At 40.7% G+C, this 17,615-nt stretch overlaps 1 protein-coding gene across 1 annotated transcript in view; it reads left to right on the forward strand.

Annotated features, from left to right (window-relative positions):
- ATG4A (autophagy related 4A cysteine peptidase) overlaps positions 1-17,615 on the forward strand; it is a gene marked incomplete at its 5' end in the record, with an annotated part of 58,615 nt that overhangs the window by 27,246 nt on the left and 13,754 nt on the right. The window contains 3 exons of the mRNA XM_036924946.2: positions 11,396-11,506; positions 13,524-13,595; positions 15,693-15,791. Of these exons, the coding sequence (XP_036780841.2) occupies positions 11,396-11,506; positions 13,524-13,595; positions 15,693-15,791 (282 nt within the window). The remainder of the gene's footprint in view (positions 1-11,395; positions 11,507-13,523; positions 13,596-15,692; positions 15,792-17,615) is intronic.

Below are 17,615 nucleotides of genomic sequence, written 5' to 3' on the forward strand. Positions count from 1 at the left end.
GGAATGCCACAGATTTCTATGTATTAATTTTGTATCCTGCAACCTTGCTGAATTTAGATATTAGGTCTATTAGTTCTGGAGTGGATTCTTTAGGGTATTTTATGTACAATATCATGTCATCTGCAAACAGGGACAGTTTGACTTCTTCCTTGCCAATCTGGATGCCTTTTATTTCTTTGTGTTCTCTGATTACCGTGGATAGGAACACCACTACTATGTTGAATAAAAGTGGGGAGAGTGGACATCCTTGTCTTTTCCTAATCTTAGAGGAAAAGCTTTCAGTTTCTCACTGTTAAGTATGATGTTGGCTGTGGGTTTGTCATATATGGCCTTTATTATGTTGACGTACTTGCTCTTTATACACATTTTGTTGAGTGTTTTTATCATGAGTGGATGTTGAATTTTGTCAAATGCTTTTTTGGCATCTATGGAGATGATGTGGTTTTTGTCCTTCTTTTTGTTGATGTGATGGATGAAGTTGATGGATTTTTGAATGTTGTACCATCCTTGCATCCCTGGGATGAATCCCACTTGATCATGGTGTATGATCCTCTTGATGTATGTTTGAATTTGATTTGCTAATATTTTGTTGAGTATTTTTGCATCTATGTTCATCAGGTATGTTGGTCTGTAGTTTTCTTTTTTGTGGGGTCTTTGCCTGGTTTTGATGTTAGAGTGATGCTGGCTTCATAGAATGAGTTTGGAAGTATTCCCTCCTCTTCTGTTTTTTGGAAAACTTTAAGGTGAATGGGTATTATGTCTTCTCCAAATGTGTGATAAAATTGAGTGTTGAATCCATCTGGTCCGAGCATTTTGCTCTTGGGTCGTTTTGGATTACTGATTCAATTTCATTGCTGTAATTGGTCTGTTTAGATTTTCTGTTTCTTCCTGGGTCAGTCTTGGAAGGTTGTGTTTTTCTAGAACGTTGTCCATTATTTCTAGGTTATCCAGTTTGTTAATATGTAGTTTTTCATAGTATTCTCTAATAATTCTTTGTATTTCTGTGGTGTTCATAGTGATTTTTCCTTTTTCATGTCTGATTCTGGATATGTGTATAAATTCTCTTTTTTTCTTAATAAGTCTGGCTAGGCATTTACTATTTTGTTTATTTTCTCAAATAACCAGCTCTTGGTTTCATTAATTTTTCTATTGTTTTATTCTTCTCAATTTTATTTATTTCTTCTCTAATCTTTATTATGTCCCTCCTTCTGCTGACTTTGGGCCTATTTGTTCTTCTTTTTCCAGTTTCAATAATTGTAAATTTAGACTACTCTTTTGAGATTATTCTTTCTTCTTTAAATAGTCCTGGTTTGCAATATACTTTCGTCTTAGAACTGCCTTCGCTGCATCCCACGTAAGTGGGGGCATTATGCTGTCATTGTCATTTGTCTCCATATATTGCTTGATCTCTTTTTTTTATTTGGTCATTGATCCATTGATTACTTAGGAGCATGTTGTTAAGCCTCCATGTGTTTGTGAGCCTTTTTGTTTTCTTTGTACAATTTATTTATAGTTTTATACCTTTGTTATCTGAGAAGTTGGTTGGTACAATTTCAATCTTTTTGAATTTACTGAGGCTCTTTTTGTGGCCTGGCATATGATCTATTCTTGAAAATGTTCCATGTGCACTTGAGAAGAATGTGTATCCTGTTGCTTTTGGATGCAGTGTTCTGTAGATGTCCATTAGGTACATCTGTTCTAATATGTTGTTCAGTGCCTCTGTGTCCTTATTTTTTGTCTTGCTGATCTGTTGTTTGGAGTGAGAGGTGTATTGAAGTCTCCTAAAATGAATGCATTGCATTCTGTTTCCTCCTTTAATTATATTAGTATTTGTTTCACATATGTAGGTACTCCTGTGTTGGGTGCATAGATAATTATAATGGCTATATCCTCTTGTTGGACTGACCCCTTTATCAGTCTGTAATGTCCTTCTTTGTCTCTTGTGTGTTTTGAAGTCTATTTTGTCTGATACAAGTACTGTAACACCTGCTTTTTTCTCCCTATTGTTTGCATGAAATATCTTTTTCTATCCCTTCACTTTTAGTCTGTGTATGTTTTTGGGTTTGAAGTCAGGCTCTTGTAAGCAGCATATAGATGGGTCTTGCTTTTTAATCCATTCTATAACTCTGTGTCTTTTGATTGGTGCATTCAGTCCATTTACATTTAGGGTGATTATTGATAGGTATGTACTTATTGCCATTGCAGGCTTTGGATTCATGGTTGCCAAAGGTTCAAGGGAAGCTTCTTCATTATCCATCCATCTAACTTAACTCACTTATTATGCTATTATAAGCACAGTCTGATGATTCTTTATTTCTCTCCCTTCTTTTTCTTTCTCTTTCACTCTTTATATGTTAGGTGTTTTATTCTGTACTCTGTGTTTCCCTTGACTGATATTGTGGGTAGCTGATTTTATTTTGTATTTAGTTAGTATTTAGTTGGTCTACTTCCTTTTCTGTGGTTTTATTTTCTCTGGTGACCACTATTTAGCCTTAGGCATACTTCCATCTAGAGCAGTCCCGTTAAAATAGACTGTAGAGATGGCTTGTGGGTAGTAAATTCCCTCAACTTTTGCTTATCTGGGAATTAATTCCTCCTTCAAATTTAAATGATAATTTTGTTGGATTCAGTATTCTTGGTTCAAGGCCCTTCTGTTTCATTGCATTGAATATATCATGCCATTCCCTTCTGGCCTGTAAGGTTTCTGCTGAGAAGTCTGATGATAGCCTGATGGGTTTTCCTTTGTAAGTGATCTGTTTTCTCTCTCTGGCAGCTTTTAATACTCTGTCCTTGTCTTTGATCTTTGCTATTTTATCTATTATATGTCTTGTTGTTTTCCTCCTTGGGTACCTTGTGTTGGGAGATCTGTGGACTTCCATGGCCTGCAAGACTATTTCCTTCCCCAGATTGGGGAAGTTTTCAGCAATTATTTCTTCAAAGACACTTTCTATCCCTTTTTCTCTCTTCTGCTTATTCTAGTTCCCCTGTAATTCGATTATTGTTCCGTTTGGATTGATCACACAGTTCTCTTAATATTCTTTCATTCCTAGAGATCCTTTTATATCTTTCTGCCTCAGCTTCTCTGTATTCCTGTTCTCTGCTTTCTATTCCATTAACAGTCTCTTCTACCTCATCAGTCTGCTCTTAAATCCTTCCATTGTTTGTTTCGTTTCTGTTATCTCCCTCCTGAATTCATCCTTTAGCTCTTGAATATTTCTCTGTAACTCCAACAGCATGCTTATGACTTTTATTTTGAATTCTTTTTCAGGAAGATTGGTGATTTCAGTCTCACCGCGCCCTCTGTCTGGTGTTTGAGGGATTTTGGATTGAATAGCTTCTTCTGCCTTTTCATGGCAATGAGAGTGGTTTCCGGCGAGTGGCATGTGTGTTAGCTGGGAGAACAAATTCCCTTCCTGCTTGCTGATCGCCTTGCCTGTCTGCGCTGTCTGTGCCAGTTAACTGCACACAGGGAGCAGCCTCTGGGTTAATCCACTAGGCTACTGTGGGCGGGGTGCCCCTTGGGATGGCCTAGGGCATTAGCAGGGTTTACAGGCCAGCAGCACATGTTCTGCCACAAGATCAAAGCCCCTTCGTGCCTCCCAGTCTCTGTGTCCATGTCCACTGTCTGTGCCTGTCAACTGCATGCAGGGAGCAGCCTCTGGGTTAATCCCCTAAGTTGCTATGGGTGGGGTGTCCCTCTGGATGGTCTAGTTCACTGGTGGGAATTGCAAGTGAGCGGTGCTTGTTCTGCCACAAGAACAAAGCCCCTTCATGCCTTCTGGTCTTTGCACCCATCTCAGGAGCAGCCTCTGGGTTGATGCCTTAAGCTGCCATGGGCAGAGCGGCCCTCGGGATAGCCTAGGGTGCTGGTGGAGGTTGCATATGAGCAGCGTGTGTTCTGCCATGAGAACAAAGCCCCTTTGTGCCTCTCGGTCTCTGCGCCCATGTCCACTGTCTGTGCCAGTCAACCATACGCAGGGAGAAGCCTCTGTGTTAAGCTTTGTGGTTACTGTAGGCGGGGCTCCTCTCCAGCTGGTCTGCAGCAATGGCGTGGATAGCCGGTTTGCTTGCAGGTTCCAGCCGGGAGGAAGGAATGGCAGGCTGCTTGTTGCCATGAGGGGTCTCAGAGCTGTGTTGCCAACCTGGGGGTTAGGGGGCCTGATGTTCCCTAAAGTTCCCAGCCTGCTGGACTGAGTGTGCCAGGATGATTTTGTCCACCTGTTAAACCCTTGTCCCTTTAAGACTTTTAAAGCACCTGCTTTTCTTTTGTCCCAGGGAAGCTGGCTGTGGGAACCTGTTTGCAGGCTTAGTCTCGGATTTTGCTTTTCCACTCCTCTAATATACAGAGCACCATGCAGTGTGTGTCAGTGCTCCCAGAGCAGATTACTAGGGCTGGTTATTTAACAGTCCTGTGCTTCCACTCCCTCCCCATTCTGATTCTTTTCCTCCTGCCGGTGAGCTTGGGTGCGGGGAGTGTTCGGGTCCTACCGGGTCATGGCTTTGTATCTTACCTTTTTCCATGAGATGTTGGATTTTTGCAGATGTAGCCTGGCTGGTGTACTGTATCTTCTGGTTACTCTTTTAGGGGTAGTTGTATTTGCTGTATTTTCAAAATATGTATGGTTTTGGGAGGAGATTTCCACCACCCTACTCATGCCTCCATCTTTTCCTCCTCATCTTTAGTTTTATTTAAATATAAACACCTCAGTGTAGCTAGTGGCTACTGTATTGGACAGCTTAGGTCTAGACCAGTGTCTTTACAATGTTTTTCATCTGATAATACAATGAGAAATACATTTTATATTGCAACCCAGTTTATATACACACAAAAGTTTCATGAAACAATGCTAATCCTTATTATACATTGTAATATTTTCTGTCCTCTTCAATTTAAATTTTTAAAAATGCTGATTGAAGCCCACTATGTAGATTTCACAGCCCACTGATGAATTATGATATGCTGTTTGAAAACATACTGTTCATTTTATAGATGGAGAATCAAAGGCCCAAAGAAGTATAGTAAATTCTCCAAGGTCACATAGCTAGTTAGTGGCATGGTGGGACTAGAACCTAAATTTTAGGGTTCCTAGGCTAGAGCTATTTCCAAGAGATGTGAAGAGTGGTTCCTCATTCTCTTCACCATGCCAAAAAATCCTCCTACAATTTTCTTTTCTTTTCAATGATGGAGAAAAATAATTTTATGCCCTCTTCAATTTGACTAATATTGTTATGGTGTGTTGCTTCTGACAGGAACCACAGACTCTGTATTTGAGTATTGCTGCATTTTGGTTTGGATACTGTCCAAAATCAAAGATACAATACCATGGAGGCTTACTTTGGACCCAGTGCATGACTTGGCAGTGACACTAATGTGAAACTGTCCTCCATAGGAATACAACCCCACTTTTCACTAGCAGCTTGAGCCTTAAGAACAATAAAACCTGTTGATGAAGAATCGAGATGATTCTCACCTCAGTTTGTAGAATCATTGCCACAGCTCTTGAATTATAAAGCCAATCAAATATTTTTCTCCATCCATCCATCCTCCATCCATACAATATGCCACCTTCTTTGTATGCCTTATCAACAAATACAACCTTTATAAAAGCAGCGTCTTTTTATCTTCTAAAAAATGCATTTTCAAGAACAGAGTTACCTTATCAAAAGCAAAAAGAGGCAGCAATTTAGAGGTGCAGTATTCTGTGTGTTAGATGCATTCCTGACCAGTTTGTGCATGGAATCCCATTTCCTCATGGACGTTTCCAAATGAATTTCAGTCAGCAGACAGCAGGTGGTAATTTGTCCCTAAGTGAGAACAACAAGAAAAATACACTTTAAAAGGCAATAAGCTTTTCAAAAGCACCACTTTCAAAGAACCAGAAAGAGTCCAATTTTACATTACATTTGATTCTTAACCACCATTGTCAGCAGGATGAAATGATTGAAATTTTTAAGAAATGTATTTTGTGGAGCCAAGTCATCTCTGGCCTGACAGATTTTTCTACCTGAAAATTAAAGGGTCTTACCACTTAACAGTGGTCCTTTGCCAACTGGACTGGTTATACCTTTGCTGACTTGCCTTGAAATTTGGCAGGTGTAGCCTGCTGTGCTCTACCACCACCAGTACCTGTCAGTTAAATAGAATCTCATCGAGTCATCAAGTCAAGCTGAATGATAACTCTTTGGTTAAGATTCTTTGGTGTAAGTCTAAAAACAACAACATTCTCTTACGTTGTCAGAGTTTATACTGGGTCTGTGGAGAAATCTTTCATGTCTTTCGCATTACTTGACAACCCAGCATCACTAGGGTGTGACTTGCTGAATTAATTCAAGAAAACTTGCAGTTTGGGACCCGAAAATCCCCCTTGAAATGTTAAGAACTGTTGTCCAGTTATCTATTTTCTTACTTCCTGATTGTCAGAAAACCAAGGAGGAAGAAAAATGAAGGTGGGGCAGGTTCTGTGCACAGGTGAGCAGAGACTGGAAAGACCAGGACACTAAGGGGACCCAGAAGGAGGGGGGTTAGGGCACATTTTAGGCTGAACTTTGTTCTTCTGGATTCCTCCTACCTTCCTAGACTCTGCTAATCAACCTGCTATCTGTCATGACCCTCTTCACAATCCCTGTGCAGGTTGACTTCCTCTTCACTTTTTTTTTTAACCTCTTCTTCCTTTGTCAGCTAAACTCATGAGTCCAATATGTTCTGGCTAGACCAACTCCCCACCACCACCAACACACACACCATATTTTTCTGCTACCATTTCATCACCTATACTTGAAAACTGCAAGTTATTTTTGACTCTCTCTCTCACTCTCCCCAGCCCCACTGCACACTCAGTCACTTGCCAAATCCTTTTGCTGTTCCCTCAACCAGGAATTTCCTCCCTTCCCCCTTACCACTTATATCTAATTTCCATTAAGGCTCAGCACCCATGCCACCTTTTCTAGGTTGTGGAAGGTCCGTTCACCTCCATTTGGAATTAATCACTTGCTACCTTCCACACCACTTTCCTTTTTTTATTGAATTGTAATTCACATGCAATATTCTATTAGTTTCAGGTATACAAAAGTGGTTTGATATTTTTATACATTATGAAATGATCACCTCAATAGGTCTGGTTACCATCTGTCACTACACAAAGTTACTACAATATTATTGACTATATTCCCTATGCTGTACATTACATCACTTTCCTTTTTTATACTACTTACCGGAGTTAGTTTTTTCCATACCTATCCTCTCCACTAGATTAAAAGCTTTTGGAGGATGGAGACTACATTTCAGTGATCTTCTATCCCCTGTGCTTAGCACATAGTAGGTACTCTGTAAAAGTTTATGGAATGAATATATTGATGAATATTCAGCGCTTACCATACCTGTCTTCCATGGACATTTTCATATATTTTTGGAGCTGTGACCTGACAGCGTGTTAAATATGTATGTATTACTGAGAAGACTGTTTTGGTACCAGCAGTATCCTGGCATGCTTTTAGAATTGGGTGACCTATAAGGAAGATCTCCTTCTGGCCCTGAGATTCTGTGGCCTTTTGATTTCCCCTCAGAGAGTTTGTGGTGTTTGTGGGGCACAAGCCCCTGGGAATCCAGGAGCCTTGATGTACAAGTGTCTTTGTTAAGCGCTATCAGAAAATTTGTTGTTCAAAGTGATTTTCTTCATTTGCTTGCAGTTTTACAAAATAACCCTTAGAAATATAGTCAGTCACTGGAAAGCATATAATTAACGTAAGCCATCAGCAAAAATGGCAGAGTGAGGACTCCTGAAAATTCTGTTTCCATAATAGCAGTTTTTGAAAACCTGGCAAAAATGATTACAATCGACTCTTCAGAGTTCTTGAAATTAACCAGCAGCTTGCAACAAGAAAAATGGCTGCATTTTGGTAAGAAGAGTGAGCTTTGTGCTGTTTTCGCTTGCCCTTTGCTCCTCGCTCTCCGGCCCGACAGTAGCCTTGAAAATCCAGTCTGCAAACACAGGGAAAGCCAGCAGCCTATAGCCACTGGAGAGCACAGAATGGCTTGGTGTTCCTGTAAAGCCTCATTTCTAAAGAACTGTCATTATTTGATCTCTCTGGTGGTTCCCCAGAAGACCCCATTTGCAAGACTGTATTTATTTGCCCTGACGTGGAGCAGAAAGCGTTTCCCCAGCTGCCTTTTTGAAAACCACTAGAGGTAATTGATTAATATCACAGATGCCTGAGGCAGTAGATAACCAAAAGTCATTAAAGGAAAAGCTGAGGAATAACATGCCCATTGTGGCTTTGAAAATTTCAGGCATGTTCCTAGGAATCTAGAAGACCACATGCATGCCTGGGGCTATGTGCATTCTCAGGGCTGTATGCATGCTCAGGAAAGGCCCGAGAAGATCCTTAACTTTCACTCTGGCTGATCTTGAGCTCTTTACAAGCAGAAAGGGAAGATTAAGGTAGAGTTCTCAACCACCTGGCTGAGGGTTGGAGGCATGCCCCAACATGTACACAGAGTCCCTTGGTCAAGACTGGGAGAATTTTTGGTTCCAGGAATTTAAGGAAATTTTTGTTCAATTCTTAGCTGACTGCTAAGCTAACCAACCTAGCAGAGACTTCAGTGCAATAATTATTAAAGTAAAATGGAACTCGGTGAAGCCTGTTGTCCATCAGACCCTGGGGAAGCTAACTCTTGGTCCACCAAACTACAGTATTTGTAACTCTGCCTGTATAGCCCCTATCTTTTCAAACATGCTGAAAGGACAGGGAACACAAATGTGACTGATGTCTTGTTTGTTAATTTTAAGACAAGCCAAAAGTAGTTGATGAAAAAAAAATTTTAAAGAGTTGCTGTACACAGCATGGAGAATATCGTCAATGATTCTGTAACATCTTCCTATGATGACAGATAGTAACCGTAGTGGGGGTGAGGATTTAATAATATGGGTAACTGTTGAAACACTTTATTGTATATCTGAAACCACTATAAGATTGTATATCACCTATACTTCTATTAAAAAAAGAGTTGCTGTAGTTAAAAAGTGATTTTGTTGGAAATGTGATTTCACTTCTGCACCTCAAACACATCCCAGTTTGCTTCTCATTGCTCTGAGTTCTCCTTGTGTAAGACCTATTTCCCTTTCCTCCCCAGACCCCTTTACATACACTCTCCCCATGTAACTGCTCTTTGCCTCTGTCAGTCTCATCTTCTTTTCTGACTTTTATTTCTTTCATCCATGTAGCTTTGACTCAGGCTGGCTTGGGCCTGACACACTGTATTCTGGGAGTCTATCTTCTAAGAGGAGAATCAGGAAGAATAGAGACTGTAATGACCTTCTGCTGCCCTGAGAGGGGCTGAAAAGCAAGAGGAAACCCTTTGGCTACCATTTTGGTCAGAGCCATCCCAAATGAAGCAGCAGAGTTCTCTACTGGCTTTAAGGGGCTGTACTGATTTGACCAGATAGCTAGGCAGTGACTCACTGAGACAGGGTTGGTGAGAGAGAAATGTTTTTTTCAGCCAGTACTAAAAAAGACCCAAGGCTTATATGCTTACATGCTGTACATTCATCCAGTGCTACCCTTCCTCACCCCTACCAGGGGAATGCCAGAGAGGCTGCCCCTTTCTCACACTCCTTTCAGTCTACTTATTTCCTGTCTTTCTTTCTAAGTTACACTGGATGTTCATTTAAACTTGATTTCTCTTGCCTATGAGGGGTAGAGAATAGAGTGGGAAGGTACACAGTGTGATTTACACCACCTCAGCCCCCCACCTACTGGGGATGGCCTGATCTGGGCAATCATTTTTAGCCTGGTATTTCCTGGGCAGGGGCCAGAGGCTAAGGCCAGTGGCAGAAAGGCTAAGATGGCATAGGCTCCCTGGAAGATTTGGCTGTGGTGAGTTTTTACTGGAGAACAAAATGACTGTCTCATTTCTAAATTCCTTGGTTTTGAAATACTGCTGAGATTATTAACTCAGTGATTAAAACATTTGAGGAGAAAAGTGACTTAAATCCCTGAAAGATTGGACTTCTATAATATCTCTCAAGAAGACAGTATCTCTGGGTAGCTGTTTTTCTAAAATTATAACTTCAAACAATTGTAATTTCAGTTTGTACAAATTACACAAAGTATAACTTCATCCTCCAACCAAGTATTTTTATGATCAGATCCCACTCGTTTATATTTAGGAACATTTATTTCTATGAAAATAGCATGCTCTTGCCTTAAAAAACAAAGCCAAAAGAAAACAATTAGTCCTTTCAAGTGAGTTCAGCATATCCCACAATGCTATTTTTACAGGAAAACTATTCCCATGGAGCTCTTAGCTACTTAGCTTTGGGAGAGTCCCTGCAGCTAGCTACTCGTAGCTGCACAAAAACAACCTCCTCACTCTGAGCTCCTCTCCCCACAGGGGCTGGGGAGACTCCAAGAGCTGAAAAGAGAACGGGTGTGTTGTGTGTCTTAGCTTTGAACTTGAGATATGGTTTCTCATAGAGCACCATAGAATATGGAATATACTATCAATTTGATTTTTTTGTTTATAAAAATAGGTTTAAATGGGTAAAAATAGGTTTTTGTGGACTTTGAAACTTATTTACTAACTACACTATAATTTCCCTCAGATAATTACCTAAAGAGAATGTTTGAGACAGGACCCCTTCATAAGTCTCAAGACTTGCCTCTTATAGCAGACCCTTTCCCCACAGGAGGTACAAGAATGAATTTTAATCCATCTCACTTTACATAGTGCTAAGTTCTGAGAGTGTGGTCTGTGAACTTATGGGGTTTAATTATATTTGGTTCAGTTACTTTGAGAGAGAACCTTAGTGATTTGTGAATCCCAAGAGCAAGTTGTATTTATCGTCACTTCAGGATCCTTCTTTGCAAAAGTCAATATGTAAATAAAATGGCAAACATACTGTTAAAACAGCTGATCTTCTAGCTAAAGTACTACATTTTCACAGTTAGAAAATCTTTCAGGTTTGTTATAGCCCCTTCTAAGCAACTAGCTTCTAGAAACTTCACAGTATTCTCTGTGATGTGGGCAGCAGTCAGGTATGCCCTCAGTATTGTATCACATTCAGATACTCACACTAGAAGCTCGATAAGTGGCTATTTACAAAGAGGGCCCCATGAAAAAAAGGTGTTTAAATAACTGTGACCAAATAATTATTTACAGATCATGCCAAATGGACCATGAAAAAGGGAAGGTTAAAATAGGTGGTCACGAGGAAAGCCCTGTACTGAAAGATTTTGTAGCCTTGTGAATTGTCTTTGTTCCTCAAGGACAAGCGTTTGCCTACATTAGATTTGAACCTGTGGCCCTTCTCCTTCAGGACAAAGGTAATAAAAAGTACACCACAGAAGCAAGTCCCCTCTATTAGATTTTGCTTAAGTTTCTTTCCTTTTCTTTCAGTTTTATCCAAGTATGAAAACCAGATTACTATTTATGCTGACTACTTAGAAGAATTTCCAGATACAGATGAGCTGGTATGGATCTTGGGGAAACAGCATCTTCTTAAAACAGGTAAGGGTTGGCAGCATTTGTCTGAGAACCCAAATGAGGTGGGTGCCTGAGGTTAAGATCCTATCCTTTATTCCTCCTTGGGTTGGCAGAGTTTTACTTTGATAGCTATTAATGCTACTTCTCGTTGAATTTACCTTGCAGCCAAAGTTTAAGCCGCAGGCCGCTTGCTTGAACAGGTCCCTTCCAAGGCCCTGAGAGTGTGCCCGAGCAGTGTGTTCACATGCTCATAGGCGCTTATACACTTTGAAAAAGTCATCATCTCTACTCTTTTCCTTAAAGGAGAAGCCTTTAATTTTATAAGCCTCAGGTTTCAAACAACATGGACCCACTCCTTGTACCACTAGCCAGTATCTAGACTTTGATGACTGGCTATGTACTACATCCCTCTCACATCCTTTTCTGTCTAGATTAAAAACACTGCCACCCAGGGGACTTTTAAACAGCCCATGGCATCAGAAACAATATCAGACACTGAGAAGGAAGGCTCATAGTTTTAGATCTTTTGCTTGACTATAGCACTATCTCAGTTTATTCTGATTTTGTGTAGAACTTTTAGCCATTGCAGCTGGATGGAAAGGAGGCTGGAAGCTTTCTTCCTTACCCTTACATTCTTCTGGATTGGGAAAGATCTCCTAACCTGAAACTGCTGACGACCCAGTACCCAGATAGAGCCCAAGCTTGGAGAAAGGCAGCTTTGATTTTTGCATCTGTCTGAGGAGAGATCCTTTTCGGAGGCCTGGGCGTGGAAGAAGGGGCAGGAAGCTGATCAGAATGCAGGAGAGGAAGTTAGTATCTTCTAGCTTCTCTTGAGTCTGGCTTCAGCGTTTTGACTAGAGAATCCTGAATAGTGGAGACACCCCAGGTAGCAATACAAAAAATACACCTCTTTGTATTCAGCCTCATCTCCTACCTTACATAAGTCACTTTCTCTTTCTGGATCTTAACTTCCTTCACCAGTACTTAAAATGAGGGGGACCGGAAATGATCTCTTCTAGTTCTGTGTTCCATGACAACAGGAATCCTCAGGTTGCCAAATATACCCATGTTTATATGTTAGCTGGGATATGTCTTTCAAAGGGAAATTATTGTTAAAATGTCCATACACCTTTCCCTAGCCTTCCTAGCATATAGGCAAGCTGGAAGGCATAGAGAATATCAGAGGTGTGAATATTTGAGAGGAGGGTATGTAATAACAGCTAACATTTATCACAGGCTTATTGCATACTGTACCATCTAAGCACTTTGCATATGTTATCTTGTTGAATACTCACAACCCTGTAAAGTAGGTACTGTTATTTTCCCCATTTCATAGATGAGAAAACTGAAGCTCAGAGAGGTTAAGTGACAAGGCCACATGGTTGGTAAGTAGCAGAGTCAGGGTTTACACCTAGACAGAGTCTGACTCCAGAAGTCTTACTCTTAGCCATTGTACATTTGCTTGCCATAATGTACTCGGCACTGGGGACATGAAGGGGAGGGAAGGTCCAGATGTCTCAAATTTCTGATCTGTTCAAAGGAAAGGCAGAAAAAAAAAAGAAACTATTGGCTAAAATTGAATTTCTTTTTCTTCTTTTAAAGTGCCATGACTGTAAGTTCTATACAGAGTACAAAAATGGACATGTTGTTGAGCAAGGGGAAAGAGAAGGCTAAGAAAGATCTCATTCAGGCAGGGGCTAATTGCCCTGTCAGTGGGTTATCCAGGATCCTTGCTTTACCTATTTCCTGTCATTTGGCCATGACCCCAGTATTAGTACCTGCCAGGGCATAGAGCTCAATGAGGAGACAGGAGCCACCCAGCATCATTGTACCAGCTAGTAGCTCTGGTCAAAGCAGGTGGGTGAAAATGCTGAAATCATTTGGCTAAGATGAGATTGGATTTCTTATGAATTTCCCTAGCCCCATAACAATGGAATTGACTGGTTATTTGAAAATGAGTATGCTGCTCGCTCAGAAATCAAAGGCAGATATCTTTAGATGGGATATGGCGACTTAATTTTAATTTCACATTTAATTACAGAAAAATCCAAGCTGTTGTCTGATATAAGCACTCGTCTGTGGTTTACATACAGAAGGAAATTTTCACCAATTGGTAGGTATATCATTTGTTCTGTTGTGTTTTCTTCCTTGTAGATAGCTTGCCTGACATTACTGATGACTCCACAGAAGTCTCAGAATTAACAGCTCACTATGAAGAATTTGATTTAAGGGAGTAGTTAAGTTTATACTTTATCCAAAAGTTTTACTGCCAATGTACCTTATCAGACTTGGTTCCATGGTGTTAATACGTAATGCCAGTATACTCTTGAGCCACCTCCAAGTGCTCAGGTCCCTGACAGTATTAACTTGTTTTACTTCTGATAAAAAGAAAAAAGTCAAACTTTTATTTGGGGTAATATCTATTAAACTATAATCCATTGCTTATGGAGCTACTTTATTATTAAAGACAATTGTACTTTGAAGGAAAGAAAACAATTTCTTTGGTTTTTTCCCCTATGAAACGAAAGCATGTTGCACTGGGAAATGAATTATGATAGATTTCCTTGGAACTAATTTTAGGCTGTTAGAGTACCAGCTGCTGTGTAGAAAAAAGGGCAGTTCAATAAGCTAAGTGAATAAGTGAATTGGCTCCCTCTAGAGGACATTTGTAAAATGTTTGTAAGTAGGCCAACCTGTTCCTATTATCATGGCCCTGTAGGAAAAGCTACCAAACTCAAATGGTGGACGCTATTCTCCTAAGAGGAAACCTAACTGACCGATTCTGATGCAGGACTGGACCTAGTAACGAGTGAAATCAACCTTTTCAATAAGTGCCAAAAATCAAGTCCACGCAGACATTTTTTAGCTCTCTACAGGAAGTATCCTGTGAACTATAACAGTCTTTAGTACCCACTGATTCTAAGAGGTTCAGTTTCTCTGGGTGAGGAGATCTTCACAAGGCTTGAAAAAAATAGTTCAACTCTGACAATGTTTTGGCAGTAGAAGATCTCTCTCTTCTTTATCTGGGCTTCAGTGCGTCTTTTCCATACTAATTTGGCCAATAATCCAACCATTAACAAGAGCCAAAGGACTCGCCTTCCAGCTCACAAGTTGGCACAATCCTCCCTATCTTGCTGTAGCAACTTTCTTTCAGTCCCCACAGCAAAAGGAAAGGGGTAGGCACGTTGGCCCACTTGTCTTAGAAGGTTGATGACTATTTTTAGAGTTAGACGTGTGAGATCATGCTTATAGCATCCATTTCCATTTCTATTTCCATGTTGAGAAAGGGAAGCAATGAAAACAGAATGTCTCCTCAGTCATCTGATATTATTGATATTTTGACAAAGTGTATTGAGCTTTCCCTGGCCACATATATGGGATTTTTCTTGTATCAAGTGCTCTTAAAATGGAACCCATTGTTTTATTTCATTTATTAACTGGTTCTGTGCCTTTTAAATATGTAGTGCATTTCAAAATATTAATAGTATTTAAAATTTTGGCCATACTCAAATCACCAAATATTTACATTGTACAGCAGCCCGAGTGGGTTGTGGAACGCTTTTCGCAGGTAGTGTCTCATTTAGTTTACAGTGTCTGCTGGTAGTAGGCAGGGTATGTACTATTACCCTCAATCTTCTCTCTGTAGATGAGACTTGTATTAGGTAAGTAGAGACTAGTGTTATGATGCCTAATGTAGGACTCTTTCCTCTATTTTACATTGTCCTCCTTGCTGTTCAGATCTTCATAATGTATATTTAGAATAGTCAAGAGCCTTCCAGATCTCTTTGACCATTTTGATGATTACCTTTGGTAGCATTTATTCCCGAACTAAGGTAAGGCTAGCTTCCCTGGGAAGTGACCTGTGAAGGCTCGGTTTGGTCAGGCAGATGATGACATGGCATGGACTAAGTGCTGGTAGTCATACGCCAAAATAGCATGCATACCTAGAAGACTCTAAGCAGAAAATGTAAGGGGCAGCTTTTGTTCATTTGTTTGTTTAGTCTTTGGCCATAGAACTTGTTTTGGTTAACTCAGGATTATCTTTCCAAGTTCCACCCCAAAACAAACCCTGCTTCACATCTGGGAATATCTCTTGCTTCTCTTTTCAAAGAGAGAGAGAAAGAGTCTTGTATAATTCCCAACTATGCTGATGTTTCTGGAAAGGGCAATTTAAGGAACTCATATTCATTCCCATCCCTTTTGTCTACAGGGGGAACGGGCCCTTCATCAGATGCTGGCTGGGGATGTATGCTACGCTGTGGACAGATGATGCTGGCTCAAGCCCTTATCTGCAGACATTTGGGAAGGGGTGAGTTAAATTTGGTTCTCTCAAGTACCTCAGAGACTCCTGCAGCAGTGGCACTTCCTGCCGATGGTCTAGCCCTGGTGCTGAGCTTTAGGAACACTCTGCAACAGAGCTGCGGGTGCTAAAGTGCTGTCTGCAAGCGCACTTGCTGGGGCCAAGAAGTTAACAAAGCCTCTCATGAGAAGGAAACAGCCAGCATTTTCTTGTGACTCACCAAGCCAGTTACTTTCCTGGGACAGAGTTGAACGTTGAGGCAAGTGTATCATTTAGAGTTTCCACCTTTGCTATTGTTTGAGTGAATCCTTAAAAAGGTCAGATAACAAAGGGAGCAGGAAGATGGGTGTGGTGGTCTGTTTCTTGACCTCATTTAAAATATCTGCCTGGTGAAGGATGTAAGCGACGTAAAGGAGGTGCCTAATGAAGGAGCTGGTGCTGTTTTGGTTTGGGTTCACTGAGGACGTCCATTTGATGATGAATTAATCCTTAAATTAGCTTCTTGAGAAGGCTGCTTCATTAAGAACCTTCTGGTAATCATTGTTGGAAGTGTTGAGTCTTTCTTTCTTAAGACATGCATGTGCTTCCCTGTGGCAACTGCAGACTGATGTCAGCCATATGTCAGTTCAGGCACTTGGGTGAAAGTTGGGTTTGACTTGGGATTAGAGAGCAAAAAATCACCTTGGATGAGATTGGGCTACTGAGCTCATTGACTGTTGCTCCTTGAGATTCAGAGGCATGGAAACACCACTCCCTTTTCTCCACTGTGTAACCTCACTATCCTGCTACTGTGATCAGAGAGGACTGGGGAAGGGACTGGGAGGTTTAGGACTGAATACATTCTTTCAGGGTTTAGGATATCCTGTGCCTGCTTCCCCTGGGTACTATCATAATTTGTGTTTTACAGAAGAGGAAACTGGGGCTCAGGAAGTAAGGTGACTCACCCAGGGTCGAACAGCAAAAAAGCAGAGATTTGGGGAAAGAATGCAGGTCTTCTTACTCTTTGTCCAGTGATTTGTCTACCATGCACATACTTCTTGGAGCAGATCTGCTCTTATGATTTGACTTTTTCTCACTGATAAAATACTTCAAGATGATTCTTCTGGAAGTGAGTTTTGTGGAGAGCAAACTGAAAACACCCCATGGGCAGGAGTCAAAAGCAAGTAGCAGAAAGAATTTGGAAATAGATCTTGTAACTGAGTTTGAAGATGTAATTTTGTAAAGAGGTATTTTGGAGTGTTTCCTATTCAGTTATTTTACAGTTGAGCTGGGGTGTTCCCTTATCACTGTCACCAGTAAATATTTAGTGGTACTTAGCAGCCAGTTAATCAGGATTTCCCCAGACTTGGACAATTTGGTAGCTAATGACAAAAAGTTGGATGTGGTTCACCCTCTGAAGACTGTGCTGGAGAAGTTCAAAACTTTGGTTTTGGAAATCATAGAAGCAAAGAGAACAGAAGACACTGGAGATAACAGCCTTTGGCTTGAAGTATATTTCAGTTGGGATGTCAAACTCTCTCTAAAACTCCAGGGGAGAAATTTGTGTCTTAGAAGCAAACTGAGCCTCAGAAATTGGTCCAAGTAGAGAGTGTTTCAAGCTGAGGGATGGAAGTAGTGCATCCTGTCCCAAGCAGTTATGGAGACTTTTCACAGTTGTCCTCAGGAAGCGAGAAGTAGCCACTGTAAAATATGGGGGACTGTGCCTGAGGCACAGATGGGAGCCCCACAGATGTAGTTATTCTGGTTTTGGTCATAAGGAAACCTTGAACACTTGATAGCAAAGATATCTGTTTTTCCAAAGCTCAGTGCAGACATTTTTTAAAGGTCGCATAA

Source organism: Manis pentadactyla, chromosome X (assembly GCF_030020395.1).
Source record: "Manis pentadactyla isolate mManPen7 chromosome X, mManPen7.hap1, whole genome shotgun sequence".
Lineage (NCBI taxonomy): Eukaryota > Metazoa > Chordata > Mammalia > Pholidota > Manidae > Manis > Manis pentadactyla.